Below are 21,210 nucleotides of genomic sequence, written 5' to 3' on the forward strand. Positions count from 1 at the left end.
CAACAGGAGTAAATATAATCAGAATGTACTCAAATTGGAATGGCGCCTAGTCTGTCGACAATTAGGACACCTTTAACACCAATAGGAGTAAATACAATCAGAATGTACTCAAATTGATACGACGCCTTGCGGCCTATTGTGTCGACAATACAGGCACCGCCTACACAAAATAAGTGTATCGACAGAGCATGCACCTCTTACTATGCACGCATTGGATAGTGATTGTTTTTTCTCAGTTTCATTGTGCCCAGGGAATGAAACAGATTGATCAACTAAAGAATTTTCACAGACTGTATTAATAGATTATCGTTGGTCATCTCTACGAGATTGATTTTCTCGCTTGAGCCGGTACGGCGAAAGTGAGGAAAGCAATCGAGTCGAAATGACCAATGATAATCTGTTTATCGCTATTTTGCCTATGACGACGTTGATGTTTACATTGACAACACAACGTGCTGCCTTAGTTTCTAGCGATAATTTTTCATATTTAAGGAATGACTGTAATATTTTTTCTGTCTATGAAGAAATAACATCAAAAATGTGGTGCACACTGAATAACCCGCGTAGTGAGTTATTCTAAAGTGTGCACCACATTTTTTATGTTATTTCGACTAGTCAGAAAAAATATTACAGTAATTTCTTATAATTTAATTATAAATTTCATTTTAAACCGGAATAAACCATGAAAAAACGTTAATGACGTCACGGTCACATGACAAAATTATGTCTATGAGCTGATAAATAAAACAACGTCAGCCAAACAGAAGACGCGTTACATCTAAAATTAAATTATTACTCTATAAAAGTTATTAGTCAGTAGGATCAAAGTAGTATTATGGTATATTGTTCTCATTATTTTTATACCTTTGGTCAAACCTGATAGTAAGTGAACACCAGCGTCCCCAGCTCCAGCACTATGTCCATATATTGTAACTTTAGACGGGTCACCATTAAAATACTTGATATTTCTCTTTATCCATTTCATAGCCAATACTTGATCCATTAGACCATTGTTGCCCTTTATACCTTCCCTTGGGTCTGCATAAAACCCTGTTATAATTGTAGAAGTAATTATCGATATACATCTAAAGTTATATATAATTTAAAGTCACAATCATGTTTTGTATTAATTCAAATTGTTCTTTGTTTTTGTCATATAAAAGTTAATAATTCATATAAACACTTAAAACATTTTAAAGTCTTTCGGCCGAAAACCAGTTTTTTTATAAATAGATGTATCTGTAAATTTATGCTTTTTGTTTGCCTCAAACACAAATAGTTGTAACCAGCAAAAGAATTATGAAATATTCTCATTTTTAAAGAGAAAAAGAAGAATACAAAATACCGATGCTAATTTGATGATCAGTATCTATGTACATTTCGAAAATAAACTGGAATCAAGATGGAAAATAAAACCAAAGGCACTCAGTAAAAAGTAATGAAAAATGAACAACCTAAGTTTAAATACGTAAATCATTTTCAACGGAGACGATAAGCAATATTGGGAAGGCAGGGATTGAAACTATAAACTATTAAAGTTGAAATTTCTACTATTTTATGCTTAATGATGTGGTTTTAGATTGAAACATTTGTGCTGATCTATATACTCAGATTCTTTATAAAGATAACTAATATTACATTAGTGTTCTCCATTACAAGTCATATAATAATATACAAAACAACATTTTAAAGTTTCACATGTAATTTATATATATATGTAAGCCTCAAATCTATGTCCAGCCTCAAATCTATGTCCTTTCCGCAAATCTATGTCCTTTTTAATATTGCGTCATAGACGTTCCAAATTTATGTCCTTTATTGTCTCAAATCTATGTTTTTTATTGTATCAACTCTATGTCCTGTATTGTCAAAAATCTATGTCCTTTATTAACTCAAATCTATGGCCATTTTTGTCTCAGCTATATGGACGAGAGACAAAATGAAGTATGTTGATGTTGCAAAAAAATATTTAGTCTTTACTTTTTTTTAGTGAAAAAAATATGTGTAGTTTCATTCTTGAAGGTATATTAATAAAGTAACATGTATGCTCGTTATGCCAATAATTTGTACACTGAATTATGTTGTTATTGTTGAATGTTGATGTCATGGTACACAATGGATTTTAAAAAATACATAGATTCGAAACTGGAGTAGTTTCACCAGAAAAAAAACTTTTAAATAAGATAGTGGCACAAAATGTCGTTGTTAAACACAATAAATTATACCCTAAACATGTTTATGTGGTACCTATACATTGAAACATTGAACAAAACGTTTGTAAATAGGTGTATGTGTTTATAGCTTACGATACAGAATAGGTTTAATTCATTGTTGAAGGCCGTACATGTATCTTTAGTTGCTTGTATACAAATGTGATTTTGTCTCAGGTTGTTTATTAACTTATATTTCGTATTTGTTACCAAGACGTAATGAGTAAAGGGAAGTAACGATAATTACTACAGAATTAAACACGGAGTCAAGAAAAGCAAACAATTTGAAAATGTTGTAGTTTTACAATAAAATGTAAATCATACAATAATTACACACGCATGTAAAATTTTGAAGCACACACATGGAGAACACATCCCAACTTAACCTTGAATTATGGGAAATGACTTAATAAACAAAAATCCTATAAGGCCGTACTTATTACACGGGCATCAATTTGAGCATGGCGAAACAAACTGGAAAAAGATTTAAGAAAAGGACACAGATTTGAGGCCGTATCTTTTTTAACGGACATAGATTTGCGAATGACGTCACGATTGAAAACAAATTTAAAATAGGACACAGATTTGAGGCCGTATCTTTTTTAACGGACATATATTAGAGATTGACGTCGCGATAGGGCACAGATTTGATAAACGGACACAGATTTGAGGCCGTACACAGATATGAGGTTTACATATATATATATATATATATATATATATATATACAAGTCTAAATTGAAAACAACGTTCAAACCTATGATTGCGTTGGATAAAAACCACAATTTTCATACGTGTGCATGCAAAACAAATTTCTTGATAGAGGAGTCTAAATACAGCACAAACAACATTTTCCAAAAGACCAAAAAAGTGAAAAAGTATATTTTAACAAAACGCATTTGACTAACAGGTCGAACAACAGATGTTCTTAAACCCTGCTGACTGGCATTGGCGATTGCCAAATAAATGGATCACAAGATGTTACAAAATAGTTCTTTAAAAATTTATTAATTTAATACCAAACAGAAAACAATAAACTTGCGGAAAAGATGGTGTACCGCAAACAAAAGGTGCAAAAATTAGTACACCATATCCGGATTTCGACAATTAATGTCTCTTCAGTGATGTTAAGAATCGAAACGGTTTTTGGAAGGCCATATAATTTACTTCATTTTAGGATATACTCTTGAATTTTGAAAGAGTCAAAATAGAATAAACGGATCATATAAACCCGAAGGCAAATATAATACAAGCCCAAACGAAAAAATATAAACAAGTCTAAATTGAAAACAACGTTCAAACCTATGATTGCGTTGGATAGAAATATATATATATATAATAATAATATAATTGTACCCATATTTTAAAGAATTGTTTCTTATTTATAATGCATCTCTAATAAATTTGTATAAATAATTACATTCAGTAATATTTTGTGGATTTAGACGTTTAGAAACTGAAAAATAATTATTTTGTGAATCTTTTAAATCTAAACCATAAGATACATTATACCTAGATTGGCGAGTCTAAAATTGAATGTGATGACAATTATTCCTCCATGTGCGGCTAAGATGTCACCATCAAACACAGCTCCCATTCCTTGAAAATTGGAACCTCCATGGATGAATAATAAAATCGAGAGTGCCCTTTTATTGACCTGTGAATACGCAAGAAATTTTATTTTTAGATTGAATTATAACCGAGTGTTTTATCAGCCGTATTTCTGAAATTGCTATATTATTTCAGATTTACATGTTAATTCCGAAAATAAAATATCAAGTCATCAATTTGTTTTTCCACATAAGATTAAGTTTGGAGATTCTGAAGCGCTTTTCTTTTTACAAAAGACCAAATTATTACATACTCTTGGTACATAGATGTTCATATATAGACAGTCCTCGTTAAAGTTGTCAAATCCTGGTCTATGAAATCGTATTGAGTACTGAGTCTCCTGTAGACATGCTGGTGGAAGATTGGTTGTGTGTAAAGTGCGAGGACCCCATTTCATAGGCATCTGTGGTCTCTACAAATAATGTAAGAATAATAATAACATATTCGTTTACTCTGATAATGACATGGGAAATTATCTAGTTGAAGGGTTATCTTTAAAAAAAAATGCTAGATATAGTACTCTTTTCGCAAATAAAAAAGCCGAATATTAGAATTTTGGTAACTAATAATATTTTCTGGAAAATAATTCATTTGACGTAATATTGTTGATTAAACACAATACGTAATTATGGGAAAAGTTAATTTAAATGTCACGGTTTTCTTTATTTCACAAGTAAAACATATACAACTCGTATATTTGTTGTGTTATGTTCATATTTACACAATGATTTTATTCAAATATAAAAACAGAATGAATCATGTTAAACTAGACAGTCATTCGTTTATTGTTTTGTAGAGTGTGTTCTTGTTTTGTGCTGTTATACCACTGTCCCAAGCTAGGGGAAGGGTACGGCGTCATCTAACTAGTTTAATCCAGCCACATTCTGTTTGTGCCTGTCCCAAGTCAGGAGCATGTAATTTAGTGGTTGTCGTTTGTTGCTGTGTAACATATTTGTTTTTCGTTCATTATTTTGTACATAAATTAGGCCGTTAGTTTTCTCGTTTAAATTGTTTTACATTTGTCATGCATTGCGGGGCCTTTTATAGCTGACTATGCGGTATGGGCTTTGCTCATTGTTGAAGACCGAACGATGACCTATAATTGTTAATTCCCGTGTCATTCGTTAGATGTGTTTGAGCTTTTGATTTTGCCTTTTTTGTAAAGTACTTTCCTTTTGGATTTCCCTTGGAGTTCGGTATTTTTGTTATTTTACTTTCTTTGGTCTCGTTATTGGCAATCATGCCATATCTTCTTATTTTTAAAGGCATCCTTGAATGTTTCAATGAAATTTTTTGGAAATATTCCCGATTTGTTATGCCAAAACTCATGTGCTGAACTTCTCTTGTGACAAACTGTATAGGGGACTAACAGAGCGTAAACAAAAAAGAATAAAAACCAAGTGGTAAAATTTAAACATATCTTAGACCAATTATCATGCCTGGAACTATCTGTTATAGTCGTTAGAAATTAGTTTTAGTATATATAAAAGTTGGTTCTTTTTAATGGGTGTTTATTTCTAAATTGGTTTGATATATATTCGATTGATTTGATTGAATTCTCAGATTGCAAAGAAATTAATATTTATTACTACTAAAACCATCTCTAAGAGGACGGCGTATTTTATTTCAGTAGGTTTTAAGTTCTTTGGGTTTTCTAGTGATTATTCTTTGAAACCGTATAGTTTTTTGTTTTGTTTTTTTTTTGGATTGTTTGTTTTTGATATCTGTTTTACCATTATTAAAGAGTTATTGAAAGTACTTTTCTGTATTGATTTTTTGGGGTGTTTCGCGCTTCACCTGAACATTACAGACAAATTTGTGGATTATAAACAAATTATGTATACTATTTGAATATTTTGCTAAGATACTTTACATATACATATATTGTAATAAAATATCCGAAAAACGCACTGTGAGAGACAATATCAACATTTTTACAAAACTGCCAGTCCCTATTTTCTCCTTTGCTGCACTCACACTCACTGACTGAAAATCTTTGTATTGTTACTCGCTCTTTTGAAAATTAACGGTATCAGTGTGCATAAACCCTGTTAAATGATTACTTATTTACCGTTACAAAAGTTATACATATGTATATTATGTCTTGTACTTTTATCATTCTTGTGATGTAGTGTATACTGTGTTATTTTGTTAATTTCATGTATGCCATCAACCCCATTAAGTTTAACTGTGCATTTAATTTTAATAAAGATATAAACATTTCTAGACATGTAACATTTAATTTTGCAGAAATGCAAACATATAAACAGGAAATAATAATGAAACTTAAATGAATGTCAACCTGTTTTATTTAGTCATGCATACATGTTAGAATATTGTTAACTTATCGGTAATGCATTAAGACGAGACCAATATATATTATTAATATCCATTTCTTAATCAAACTGGACTGCTCATTTCTAAGGCAGAATATTAGTAAGACTGCGAACACTTTTTTAAGCATCCAATTACTTTAAAAACAAATTAAGAGCGACTAACATTCTAATTAACTGAGAACAAAGGAGTAATGCGGCTTTTTTATTGGCATTGTGTATATATTTATATAATTTTCAGTACTTGATGTACACATTTCTTCAAATGCCTGATTGTATGATTTCACTTAGTTTGCAATGACTTTTCAAAACTTCGCTGCGCTCGCTTCAACTATTTTGTAAGAATAATTTGATCTCATTAAAAAAACTTAATCGATTATAAAATCTAGCCACATATTTGTTACGTTTGGAATACGCGTTTTTTCAACAAACAATTGGCATTCCCATAGGAACCAACTGTGCTCCTCTTTTAACCGACTTGTTCCTTCATTCATATGAGGCTGACTTCATACAGGAACTTCTTAGGAAGAAAGAAAAGAAGGTAGCAGTATCCTTTAACTTTACTTTCCGCTATATAGATGATGTTCTCTCACTGAATAATTCATAATTTGGTGACTATGTTGAACGCATCTATCCCATCGAACTTGAGATAGGGGATACAACAGATACAGATAAGTTTGCCTCATATCTTGACTTACATCTAGAATTTGACAATGATGGTCGGTTGAAAACCGAACTTAACGACAAAAGAGATGGTTTTAGCTTCACAATTGTAAACTTCTCATTTCTATGTAGCAACGTTCCAGCAGCGCCTGCATACAAAGTATATATCTCCCAGTTGATACGATATTCCAGGGCTTGTATTTCCTATCATGATTTCCTTGAAAGAGGGTTGCGGCTCACAAGGAAGCTATTACACCTAGAGTTCCAAGAGGTGAAGTTGAAATCATCCCTTCGTAATTTTTACGGAGGCCATCATGAGTTGATTGACCGTTATGGAATATCCGTTTCACAGATGACAGCGGATATATTCCGATTGTCTTAAATACAATCCCGTCCCCTTTTCTCCGAGTGTGACATACCGAATTAGAGTTATTACCGGGTTTGTACTAACATGAGCAACACGACGGGTGCCACATGTAGAGCAGGGTCTGCTAACCCTTCTTGGGAACCTGAGACCACCCCCAGTTTTTGGTGGGGTTCGTGTTGCTTAGTCTTTAGTTTTCTATGTTGTGTTTTGTGTACTGTTGTTTGTCTGTTTGTCTGTTTGTCTTTTTCTTTTTTAGCCATGGCGTTTTCAGTTTATTTTTGACTTATGAGTTTGAATGTCCCTTTGGTATCTTTCGCCTCTCTTTTAGCGATTCAATCTTGATATGAGTAGAATAATCGTCTGCTCTTTGGTGGATTTAGGGGTAAAATGAAGTAGATTGAACAACACTACTACTACTCTGTTGTTCTGCAAAAAGGACGCAGGCGGAAACCGTATAGCAGTAAGACGTGTCTTTGTAAAGTGATTTCTTTAATTCTTAAAGATAATATATAAAATAATAAGTAGAAGAGAAGCGAAAGATACCAACGGGACATTCAAACTTATAAATCGAAAACAAAATGACAATGTCATAGCAAAAAACCAAAACACCACGAAATGACAAACAACAGTACACACAACCGATATACAAACCTAAAGACTGAGATGTGGAATGTTTGCCAATGCGACAACTATACAACAGAGTTCAATTGACGTGAATTACACTATTTATATTTTCTCCGAGCTGTTTACTTTTGTTTGAAAACCAGTATATGTTACTTTTGTGCTCAGATCTCCATTAGTACGGTACGTACATTTTAATAATTAAATATTTTCCCTACCTTGTAACGTAGATAACCCGTCGGAGGAGATGCATATGGAACACCAAGATATTCCTCCACTTTTACTTGCGGGACGCGGTTAGTAATTTTTCCGCGGACTTTTCCATAAAGAGTTTATCTGGTAGGAGAACACAGGGTCGTACTCAAAATAAAAGTCAAAAGGATCAAAATCTTAGACATTTTCTTCTGTAGTGATTTGTCCTTGTCACTTCCTGATAAATGAATAGTGAAATTAACAGTAATTTATAGTACATATAAAGTTTTTAATCCTAAAATAGCGTAATGTTTGATGTAATTGTAACATGTGTTAAATTACAAGGGAGTTTTTTTTTGCGACGGGTTTTGTTCCATGTCGGATAAGAATCGAAAATATTTTGAAGTTATCTCATTACGTAGATTAAAATGATGTTTTTTTTTTCTTAAATCTTAAACTAAAACAAATATCAGGAAGCTAAAAAAAATCAGGAAAATATCAGTGAAGAATCAATGATATGCATGACGAGCACCCTTGATTTCCCCATAAATTTTAGAAAGTTGTAACTATAATTGTTTATACATACAAGATGAGTGAATCATAAGATGTAGCAAGTACTTAAGTGCATAGCGTTATACGAGAATATGACTGAGAACAAATTGGAAGTGTTCAATTTCGAAAACTTTCGAAGATGCCGAAACAACAGGAAGTGACCGACAACTAGTCAACGCGAACCCGCTGACAGAACTAACTCATTATGAGTTTCTTACCATTTGAAAAGATTGACTGTAAAGTTAGAGTCATCCCTTAGAAATATTTACGGATGCCATCACTAGTTAGTTGACCGTTACAGATGAAGATGTATATGTTCCAATTGTCGTAACCACAATCCCCTTCTCTTTTCCTCGAATGTGACTCCACCGAATGAGATTTATCACCAAATTTGTACTTAAATGAATCGCACAACGATTGCCATATGTGGAGCATGATCTGGTTATCCTTCCGAAGCACCTGAGATCATTCCCGGTTTTTGGTGTTGTTCGTGTTGCTCTGTCTTTAAATTTGTATGTTGTGTTTTGTAGATTGTTGTTAGTCTTTCCGTCGTCTTTCGTGTTGCCATAATTTTGTCAGTCTTCGTTTCAGCTGATGAAAAATATGTCATATACTTCATGCAAAGTTGACTTTAGGTGATTTTGGCTATTTTAGGTCCTTTGTTCCTTTGGTCGTATAGCTTGATTTTTGCCATGGCCTAATCAGTTTGTCTTCAACTTATGAGTTTGAATATCCCTTTGGTATCTTCAGCCTCACTTTTGAAAAAAAATGAGGTTATGGGATTTATCCGATCTTAAAGACAAAAATTGTGTTGTTGTTCCAGCAAAAAGTAAAATCACAAAAATACTGAACTCCGAGAAAAATTCAAAAAGGAAAGTCCCTAATCAAATGGCAAAATCAAAAGCGCAAACACATCAAACGAATGGATAACAACTGTCATATTCCTGACTTGGTACAGGCATTTTCTTATGTAGAAAAGGTTGATTGAAACAAACAAGCCTTAAACTGTATTTTTCTGTATGTAAAAATCTTTACCGGATTGTCTAAAAAAAATGTTAGAATCAAAGAATATTGGATTTACCTATATCATTGACAAAAAGAGATTTTAGTTAATCTGAAATCTGTCCATTTTTCCTTAGATATTACATAGAAGGACGACGAAAATTCTCCTTTCTTTAGAAAAGGAAACCTAGACGTCACAAAAATCCTCAGAAAAACTTTATATAGCAGGCAGGCTTGTCAATATGTTCAACTTAACATATTTTTAAAATTTTACTACCTTTCTTTCTATAGTAAAAATGACCTTAAGGAATATTTGACGAGGTATACTCAACCAGCGATGTCAATAAGATGTTGATTCTTAAAAAATCTAACATCTTCAATCACTTACATTCATTGCAATTTCGAAATAACATAAACACTTTGATTTTCCTACGCTCTTTACTTCTATTCCTTGCGCCCATTTGGAAGATCGACTTCATCTTCTTATAAAAAAAATATATTTCTGGGAATCGTCGATGCAAATTTCTACTTTTAAGTCATGAAAATTATTGTTTTGTGAAGAACCTCATTGATTCTACAACAAATACACCGACCACGATATCAAACACTACTGGAACAATGGCCCGTAGATTGGCCGTGAAAATGTCCGTAAAAATGCTGGTGATTTTTACAGTGTTTGTCACGATTAATTTACGGTGGGCCGTGAAACTTATCCGTGACAATGCCGTGGAATGACTGTCGTGAAAAGGCTGTGAAAAGTTTTTGAAAAGGCCGTGAAGAGGTGCCACCTGAAAACTTAGGCGAAAAGACCGTAGAAACCCTGTGAAAAAAAATGTACACCGTGAAAAAGTCGTGATAATGCATTATGTGCCCATTGTGAAAAGACCGTGAAATGTAGATATAGTACAGTATATGCCTTTATTTGTCGTGAAAAGTCCGTGAAAAGGTGTCAACTAAAAACTTGGGTAAAGAGACCGTAGAAACCCTGTGAAAAACAAAAATGTACACCGTGAAAAAGTCGTGATAAATTATGTGCCTATTGTGAAAAGACCGTGAAATGTACATGTACTACTGTGATAAACAGCCATTCACTGATTGTGAAAACTCCTGTAAAATGTTAAATGTATTTTTCAGGCCATAATTTAACAAAAAAATTAAATGCTGTTTCAATCAAGTGAAGTGAAATGCCTGAAAACCTAGTGTAAACATCTACAGACAACTTACTTAAGTACAATGCAAGTGAGACTATGAAAAATCATATTAAAATGCTGTATTTTTTTAGTAATAATTGTGACAAAGAATAAAAAATATTAATTTTAATAGAACTGTAGTAATTATGTAAAGAAAACATAAAAGCACACAAATGTCAATGTGATTAAGTAGCTAAAGTCAGTTGTAACATGTATTGTAGAAATTTTGTACATCTCTTGGGTCTGATTTTACCACTTCAGCAATATTTGTCTAATGTAATCCTTCACTTCACTGCCCTTTTGAATAACTATTCCAGAAAAACATTTATAGAAGTTCCTGTTAATTTCCAGGAAATACTTTTAACTGAAAAGCTCTTCTTTCCAACTGGATTCCTGAACTATTTTATATAAAGACTGCTATATCCTTTTGCTCTTCATTCCTAGAATAAATAAAGAAACATTACATATATTATACATGTATATAAAAAAACTATTTATATATTCAAATTAATTTTTGGCATTTATGTACATACATGTACTTAAAACAGCTACAATATTATTCCATGCAATACAGGACTTCACGGTTAATGACCCCATATTGAATAGGGGGCAGATTTTCATACTGGAGGTGAAAATGGTATGAAAAATACTAAAAAACATCATTGAAACAGAACAGCTACTTGAAAACATGCATAGGTTTTCCCATATTTTCATACCATTTTCCAGAAAATCTGCCCCCTATCCAATATGGCATCATTAGTTAACGAAGTTCTGTATTGTCAACTTATATTATTTTTTTTAGATTTTTTTAAAGACTAAAGACACTTTTAGACTATTAAATTTAAATGTTTCTTTGAAGTAATAATATGTATGGCTAAAGCCAAACTTGTCTAGACTAAGTGGCCGTAATGAGTCACAGCTATTTATTTTACAGGGGGCCAGGGGCGTAGCAACTTTTACTGCAGGCACATTCGCTATACCAATTATTTTTTAAACACCTCATTGCCATACCAATTATTCTTATGATATGGCACAAACCCTTCTAGAAAGGACATTTTGCCGTACAAATATTAAATACTTTCCCTGCTACGTCTCTGATTAATCCCTTTTAAATTCTGTGTCCCGACGGCCAAGTCAGAAAATACTTAGAGATACTTATTGCTATTATAATCATTTCCAATTATCTATGTCTATGTCTACGTAGTGTACTGTACATAAATGTCATTTTTGTTTATGTGGCCAGTGTGGGGAAAAAGACCCCCCCCCCCCCCCCCCCCCCTTTGTCCCCAAATACATAAACAAAACAAAACCGTAATCGTATTTAAAGGATCCGGTAAGTCTTAGAAAACATTAACCGAAATGATTAAAGGAATCAAGTGCAACAGACTTGAAATATAAGTATATATATCACATGCATGTTTGTGCGGTTTCTGCAAATTCAGTGAAAATCAGTTCAATTGAGAATGCTCACAAACGTCATCAACATTTTGGTGATTTGATGCATAAAAGAATAAAATATTAATAACTTAACTTACCTCAAACTTGCTGTCACTCGTCTTGCATCTATAAAGTAAATATTAATCGACCTTCGGCGTCTTTCAAATTTCCAACCTTGCGGAAATGTTACAATTACTCTAAAAGAAACACGAATCCGGATACGGTCTGATATTCCGGGAAGTTCTCTTTTTTACATGTTTCGGTTCAAATTAAAATTAATATTTACATTGTTTATAATAATGTACAGACGAGAAGCAAAATACTTTTCTTTAATATTTATTGGCACTAAGTCATTAACTATAACAATGAATGGTTCCATTTAAAAGTCAGTCCTGTACAGTAGTATTGCATATAATAATATTTAAACAGACATATATTTATAATGAAAAGTTTATAGGATATTTAGAAAAATGTGAGTGGAAATAATTAGACCATATTACAATAATCACATGGGATGTTTTAAATCTGAATTAGGATAAGAAAAAATTGACATGAAAAAATATCACAGCCTTTTCACTGGTTTCAACAACCAGTGAAAAGGCCGTGATACTTTTTATTAAGCATGAAAGGACAAATTATCACGGCCTTTTCACGGGATATTGAAATTTCACGGTCTTTTTCAAACATCAAATACTTTTCACGGCCTTTAGAAATATTTTTTTTACAAAAGTCACGGGGTATTTTCACGGGGTTTTCACGGCCCTGTGATATTTCACAGACATTTCACGGCCTTTTCATGGGCTGTTGTTACAGTAGTGAAAATGCTTGACTTTTTTTCAAACAGTCGGTATGGCAAAGGGCTTTTATAGTGCACACCAACTGACCGACTTGTTATTTTATCTATGTGAAGAGAAATTAGTACAACAACTTCTCAGCGACAAAAAGAAAAAAGCATCCTGCCAAAATGTTTTATTTCACGTTCAGATATATTGATGATGTCATGTTACTCAATATCCCACATTTCAGTGAGAGCTTGCATGTCATATATCTTGACATTAAGGTTACAAACGACAGTAGATGTTCTGTCTTTTATATCTGGATCTTTTTTCTGACTGTTGCAACAGATGGACGACTACAAAATAGGGTCTACGACAAACGTGACGAATTACGTTTTCTCAATGTCAATTTCGTGTACGACATGCGGAGCACCTGCAATCACTCCTGGAGTGTTAAAAACCAAAATTCCGAAAAATAGTGCCAAATACGGCTAAGGCAATCTATGCTTTGGGGTAGAAAACCTTATTGTTTTGAAAATTTTGCAACATTTTTAAAGCATCGTATGGTGTTTATGTATCTCAATTGATATGTTACACGCGTAGATGTTCATATTATACGGACTTCATTGATAGGGTTATTGTCTTAACGCAAAACTGAACTGCTTCATAACTTGATGGGTTATAAGTTAAAACGACTAAATCAAAACTACGAATGTTTTATGGTCAATATCCCGATTTGATTGCACAATACCAGGAGGCTGTGTTTGAACTCATGACAGATAAGTGTGGCAGTCTTAGTTCTAAAGATATCAGAATATTAGACTCGTCTGAAAATTTACTGATTGTGCCCGGTTCTCTATTATGAAATTTTGAGTGAGTCTGGATTTTGGCGGTGATAAATGCAAAGCAGGAACCGCTTAGCATATCTACGCATACGGTCTCGCTCTTTTTTGGAATTGATGCAGTTCCCTTCATTTTTGGTTATCATTGATTGAATTGAACTTTGGATAACTACTGTTGCCTCATATCTAAGTTGACTGTAAACATGTACTCAACAAAAAATATGTTGATATTTTATAAATGCAATCTTCTTTAAACTTTATATTAGATATTCATTAACCGTGATAAAATCTATAAACGTGTTTATGCATGATACATTTAATTTTGTAGAAATGCATGTCAACATGGGAATTAAACTTTGATATTTCATCCTAAAATAATCCTTCTTTATTTATTCTTGTATACAAGATAGTTTTATGTATAGTAACATACAAAATATTCATATAACTTTTAAGTAATATGAACTAGGTGTTGTCTTAAAGCAAGTTCAGTCATTAATATGCATTTTCTAGATCACACTCGCCTATGCAGGCAGAATATTTGGATTGAGATCGATTTTGCAAACATCCAGTAAATTTTGAGAAAAAAAATGTGAAGCATGGCTGGGTGTATTTAACGTGCTTACACAGGAACTTAATCCTCGAATCTTTAAACGCACCAAATGTATAAAGTGTTGTCTTTTATCAAAAAAAATATGCATTACAAAACCAACGCAGTTTAGCCGTGCAATTTTATCATGGTAGAGCTAAGCAAAAAAAAAATTGTAATATACATTTGGCACTTTGTTGATTTTATGTCAATTGCACGGCATGGAAGCATACATTTCGTCTGGTCCCATTATTTTTGCAAACCGACAAAGTTGCAAGGGACAAAAGAACTGTGTTGCTTCGGTTAACTTCGAACAAAATATGACAACTCTATAAAAAATAAATTCATGTACATTTTGCCCTGAAATAGCAAGTGTATTTCCGGCTATTGCCTAGCAGAAGCACAAAATATCTTTTAACACCAACTTTTATTTGATGAAAGGATTAAATTATAACTGATAGATATTCAAAAGTTGGAAAATCTTTTACAACTTACAGTTTTTACATCATCTTTATTTTGGCCTCTATTTAGACTAAAATAGTAAAATAGGGAAAACTAAGTTTGTAGCTTGACATTCAATCATATACAGGCTTATTTAAGTAGTTCAATTTTCGTTGCATATTTTGATCTTGATAATCGTTCGTTTAAAATTTCCCCCGTTTACGCATGAGCTGCTTGTAAGTTGTTGCAATTAAAACGTTTGAGTATCATCCGGCTAAAAGAAACAGAGCAAAAATAAACGACATTTTAAAGATAATTATGAGAGAGGGGATGTCAAGAGATACCGTTTTTGAAGAAAAAAAAATATAATTTTTTGTCCTTTTTGTCCTTTTTGGTTTTGTTCGGTTTTTCAATGTTTCTATTACTAGTAGGTTTAGGACTTACAAATAGTTTGGCCTCGAGCATCACCGAAGAGACATTAATTGTCGAAATGCGCAACTGGTGCAGTACGATTGGTATCGTTAATGTTATCATATGACTCATCAACGCATTTTAACAGGGGCAACACGGGGGGAGATAATAGTGGAGCAGGAACTATTGACCCTTCCAGAGCATAGAGTTCATCCCTTGTTTTGTGAGGTTTTCCGCAGCTCAATCAGTAGCTTTATGTGAGGTGATTTGTGGGCTTGCTTGTCTATAAGTTGTTTTTCTTTACAGCCATGGTGTAGTCTATTTTTCTTCAACTTGTGATTTTTAAGTGTCCACTTTGTGTTTTCTCCCTTTGTTTTTATTTAGAACGTATGTGTAGTTTCTCTCTTCTTATTATAGTGGCGAAGTCAATAAAATAATCATCATTATTGATGCTACGGAAACTTTTATAATTTAAAAGTACCCGTTGGATGAGATGCATATGGTACATGCACCAATATATTATTCTACTTCTACACGAGAAATGCAGCTGGCTGCATATTTACTTTCCCGTTGATTTTGTTTTTATAGGAAAGCATTGGGGCGTACTAAAAACAAAAGCAAAAAGGATAAAAATCTTTAAGATTGTGTTCTAATGTGGTACATGTATGTCCTATAGTAACTTTCTGATATATACGTATAGATAATAAACATGAGTGAATACCTGTAAGTATTTATGTTTTGTTCTTGAATTGCGTAATTGCTAAATTTACTATAATGTTACAAGATGTTTTTTGCACGTTATTGCCACAAGTTTTTGTGTGTGTGTGAAGACATATAAATAAGTAGGATAAGTAAATACTGTGAAATGTAAACGAAAATTGTTTTTCTTTTTCTTATAGAAAATATTTAAGAAGCTTTATTTAATCAACCATTAAAATAGTTGACATTATTTCGACGTACTATTTTATTCGTTAACACCAAGAAGTATCACATCGAGAAGGTCAACATGTTGGGATTTTGAATTAGATAAAAGACAAGTTGATAGCAAAAAGAAATATTTATGAATAATTAAGTAGTAATATTTTTTTGAAAATCTTTCATTATAACTTAAAAATAAAAACCCCAAAACATAGAGTTACGAAAATATAGCTTTAAGTTACTCAAATAATTCAAACTATTTTGATATACAAGACTTACCAAAGAGCATATATATACTTGTAGTCGACCCGTGAAACAATCTAGATTTCTTGCAGATGTGAGTTCTTAGAATCATCGTTCTAGACATGTTAATTACAGATCGTTGATTTTTTTCTGTTAAATTTAAAGACAATTTGGAGATTGACATAGTGTTGTGACACTTCTATATTGTTGAAGACTGCATGTTGCCCCCTAGACGTCTTTTGATTATTGTTGTCGTTGAGTTGCTGTCTCAGTCACATCTTCTTTTATTCATGTTTCTAAAACTTTAAAGATGAAAAACATCCATAGAAGCAATGTGTCTTTGATTCATGGGTTCTCATGTGTACCCATTTTATGTCTTGTCTCTTTTAAAAGATGGTCATTCTACTAACGAGGTTTATGTCTTGAAAGAACTTGATAGCTTCTTCAAAAAAAAATATCAAGTTATTAGTACATATATATAGTAAATCCTCGTACTCAAAACAAAAGTATAAAAGGATCAAAATCTTAGACATTTTCTTCTGCAGTGATTTGTCCTTGTTATTTCCTGATAAATGACTAATAAAAATAACAGTAATTTAAAGTACATATGTAGTTTTTAATCCTAAAATAGCGTAATGTGCGATGTAATTGTAACATGTGTAAAATTACAAGGGAGTTTTGTTTTGGCGACATGTTTTGTTCATTGACGGGTAAGAATCGAAAATATTTTGAAGTTATCTCATTACGTAGATTAAAATGATGGTTTTTTGTTCTTAAATCTTAAACTAAAACAAATATCAGGAAGCTAAAAAAATCAGGAAAATATCAGTGAAGCTTCAATGACATGCATGACGAGTACCACCCTTGATTTCCGCATACATTTTAGAATGTTTTAACTATAATTGTTTATACATACAAGATGAAAGAGTGCATCATAAGATGTAGCAAGTACTTTAGCGTATAGCGTTATACGAGAAAATGACTGAGAACAAATTGGAAGTGTCTTATTTCGAAAAATTTCGAAGATGCCGTAACAACAGATAGTGACCGACAACTAGTCAACGCGAACCCGCTGACATAACTAACTCATTATGAGTTTCTAACCATTTGAAAAGATTGACTGTAAAGTTAAAGTCATCCCTTAGAAATTTTTACGGACGCCATCACTAGTTAGTTGACCGTTACGGATGAAAATGGATATGTTCCAATTGTCGTTACCACAATCCCCTTCTCTTTTTCTCGAATGTGACACCGAATGAGATTTATCATCAAATTTGTACTTAAATGAATCACACAACGATTGCCACTTATGGAACATGATCTGGTTATCCTTCCGAAACACCTGAGATCATTCCCGGTTTTTGGTGGTGTTCGTGTTGCCCAGTCTTTAAATTTGTATGTTGTGTTTTGTAGACTGTTGTTAGTCTTTCCGTTGTCTTTTGTGTTGCCATAATTTTGTCAGTCTTCGTTTCAGCTGATGAGTTTTGATTCTCATTTTGGTATATTCAACCTCTTTTTAATAAATGCCAAAAATATGTCATCTCCCTCATGCAAAGTTGACTTTAGGTGATTTTGGCTATTTTAGGTCTTTTGTCCCTTTTGGTCGTATAGCTCGATTTTTGCCATGGCTTAATCAGTTTGCCTTCAACTTATGAGTTTGAATATCCCTTTGGTATCTTCCGCCTCACTTTTGAAAAAACCTGAGGTTATTGGATTTATCCGATCTTAAAGACAAAAATTGTGTTGTTGTTCCAGCAAACAAGCATTAAACTCTATTGTTCTGTATGTAAAAATCTTTACCGGATTGCCTAACAAAAAATCTTTGAATCACAGAATATCTGTGACCCCTATCTTGGATTTACCTATATCATTGACAAAAAGAGATTTTAGTAAATCTAAAATCTGTCCATTTTCCTTAGATATCAACATAGAAGGACGACGAAAAATCTCCTTTCTTTAAAAAAGGAAACTCAGACTTCACAAAAATCCTCAGACAAACTTTATATAGCAGGCAGGCTTGTCAATATGTTCAACTCAACATTTTTTTAAAAATTATTACTACCATTCTTTCGATAGTAAAAATGGCATTAAGAATATTGTGACGAGGTATACTCAACCAGCGATGTCAATAAGATGTTGATTCTTAAAAAATCTAACATCTTCAATCACTTACATTCGTTGCAATTTCGAAATAACATAAACACTTTGATTTTCCTACGCTCTTTACTTCTATTCCTTGTGTCCAATTGGAAGATCGACTTCATCTTCTTATAAAAAAAAAATATTTCTGGGAATCGTCGATGCAAATTTCTACTTTTATGTCATGAAAATGATTGTTTTGTGAAGAACCTCATTGATTCTACAACAAATACACCGACCACGATATCAAAATGCTTGACATTTTTTTTCAAACAGTCGGTATGTCAAAGGGCTTTTATTGTGCACACCAACTGACCGACTTGTTATTTTATCTATGTGAAGAAAAATTAGTACAACTTCTCATCGACAAAAAGAAAAAAGCATCCTGCCAAAATGTTTAATTTCACGTTCAGATATATTGATGATGTCATGTTACTCAATAACCCATGCACATTTCAGTGAGTGCTTGCATCTTATATATCTTGACATTAAGGTAACAAACGACAGTAGAAGTTCTGCCTTTTCTAACTGTTGACACAGATGGACTATTACAAACTAGGGTCTACGACAAACGTGACGAATTACATTTTCTCAATGACAATTTCGTGTGTTGTGTTTTGTAGACTGTTGTTAGTCTTTCCGTTGTCTTTTGTGTTGCCATAATTTTGTCAGTCTTCGTTTCAGCTGATGAGTTTTGATTCTCATTTTGGTATATTCAACCTCTTTTTAATAAATGCCAAAAATATGTCATCTCCCTCATGCAAAGTTGACTTTAGGTGATTTTGGCTATTTTAGGTCTTTTGTCCCTTTTGGTCGTATAGCTCGATTTTTGCCATGGCTTAATCAGTTTGCCTTCAACTTATGAGTTTGAATATCCCTTTGGTATCTTCCGCCTCACTTTTGAAAAAACCTGAGGTTATTGGATTTATCCGATCTTAAAGACAAAAATTGTGTTGTTGTTCCAGCAAACAAGCATTAAACTCTATTGTTCTGTATGTAAAAATCTTTACCGGATTGCCTAACAAAAAATCTTTGAATCACAGAATATCTGTGACCCCTATCTTGGATTTACCTATATCATTGACAAAAAGAGATTTTAGTAAATCTAAAATCTGTCCATTTTCCTTAGATATCAACATAGAAGGACGACGAAAAATCTCCTTTCTTTAAAAAAGGAAACTCAGACTTCACAAAAATCCTCAGACAAACTTTATATAGCAGGCAGGCTTGTCAATATGTTCAACTCAACATTTTTTTAAAAATTATTACTACCATTCTTTCGATAGTAAAAATGGCATTAAGAATATTGTGACGAGGTATACTCAACCAGCGATGTCAATAAGATGTTGATTCTTAAAAAATCTAACATCTTCAATCACTTACATTCGTTGCAATTTCGAAATAACATAAACACTTTGATTTTCCTACGCTCTTTACTTCTATTCCTTGTGTCCAATTGGAAGATCGACTTCATCTTCTTATAAAAAAAAAATATTTCTGGGAATCGTCGATGCAAATTTCTACTTTTATGTCATGAAAATGATTGTTTTGTGAAGAACCTCATTGATTCTACAACAAATACACCGACCACGATATCAAAATGCTTGACATTTTTTTTCAAACAGTCGGTATGTCAAAGGGCTTTTATTGTGCACACCAACTGACCGACTTGTTATTTTATCTATGTGAAGAAAAATTAGTACAACTTCTCATCGACAAAAAGAAAAAAGCATCCTGCCAAAATGTTTAATTTCACGTTCAGATATATTGATGATGTCATGTTACTCAATAACCCATGCACATTTCAGTGAGTGCTTGCATCTTATATATCTTGACATTAAGGTAACAAACGACAGTAGAAGTTCTGCCTTTTCTAACTGTTGACACAGATGGACTATTACAAACTAGGGTCTACGACAAACGTGACGAATTACATTTTCTCAATGACAATTTCGTGTGCGACATGCGGAGCACCTGCAATTACTCCTGGAGTGTTAAAAACCAAAATTCCGAACAATTGTGCCAAATTATACGGCTAAGGCAATCTATGCTTTGGGGTTACCTTATTGTTTTGAAATTTTTTCAACATTTTTAAAGCATCGTATGGTGTTTATGTGTTTCAATTGATATGTTACACGCGTAGATGTTCATATTATACGGACTTCATTGATAGGGTTATTGTCTTTACGCAAAACTGAACCGCTTCATAACTTGAAAGGTTATAAGGAAAAACGACTAAATCGAAATTACGAAAGTTTTATGGTCATCATCCCGATTTGATTGCCCAATACCAAGTGTCTATGTTTCAACTCATGAGAGATACGTTTCGCAGTCTTAGATCTGAAGACATCAGAATAATAGACTCGTCTGTAAAGGAGTAGGTCCGGTAAGGGCCGATTTTGGCCTCAAATTTCAGGTTCATCTGATGAAAGATTTTGGACACTTTTTAAACACTCAAGTGTCTACTTCAGTCGATTCAATTAGTTTATGTGAAAGATTTGAACTGATTTTATCATTAAAGACGCTCAAATTGAAGCTTACATATGAAAAATCTATCAAATATGCCATAATATGTCACTTTTCGGATGGTTTTTGTCGAAAGTGATAGTGGCCGCATCCGTGTTCACTCTCAACCTTTATATTATGTTATGTATTATCATCAAATACAACTTACAT

General features: G+C 32.8%; 1 protein-coding gene and 1 long non-coding RNA gene across 4 annotated transcripts in view; both read right to left on the reverse strand.

Moving 5' to 3' along the window:
• Window positions 1-21,210, reverse strand: part of LOC127729782 (neuroligin-4, X-linked-like) — a 120,834-nt gene that overhangs the window by 11,385 nt on the left and 88,239 nt on the right. The window contains exons 1-5 of one of the 3 annotated variants that reach the window (XM_052237679.1): window positions 16,432-16,833; window positions 8,024-8,235; window positions 4,075-4,233; window positions 3,723-3,867; window positions 865-1,050 (exon numbers count right to left, since the gene is read on the reverse strand). The exons of 1 other annotated variant lie outside the window; for it this stretch is intronic. In XM_052237679.1, coding sequence (XP_052093639.1) covers window positions 865-1,050; window positions 3,723-3,867; window positions 4,075-4,224 — 481 coding nt within the window. In that variant the 5' untranslated portion in view covers window positions 4,225-4,233; window positions 8,024-8,235; window positions 16,432-16,833. Of the gene's footprint in view, window positions 1-864; window positions 1,051-3,722; window positions 3,868-4,074; window positions 4,234-8,023; window positions 8,236-16,431; window positions 16,834-21,210 lie in introns of those variants that run through there. One more of the 3 variants, XM_052237678.1, reaches the window with a different exon arrangement.
• LOC127729795 (uncharacterized) lies at window positions 10,853-12,409 on the reverse strand. The gene is made up of 2 exons (XR_007994833.1): window positions 12,277-12,409; window positions 10,853-11,181 (listed from the first exon to the last, which is right to left on the reverse strand). It is a non-coding gene; the product is annotated as an uncharacterized LOC127729795 (long non-coding RNA).

Source organism: Mytilus californianus, unplaced genomic scaffold (assembly GCF_021869535.1).
Source record: "Mytilus californianus isolate M0D057914Y unplaced genomic scaffold, xbMytCali1.0.p SCAF_2, whole genome shotgun sequence".
In the NCBI taxonomy this organism is placed as follows: domain Eukaryota; kingdom Metazoa; phylum Mollusca; class Bivalvia; order Mytilida; family Mytilidae; genus Mytilus; species Mytilus californianus.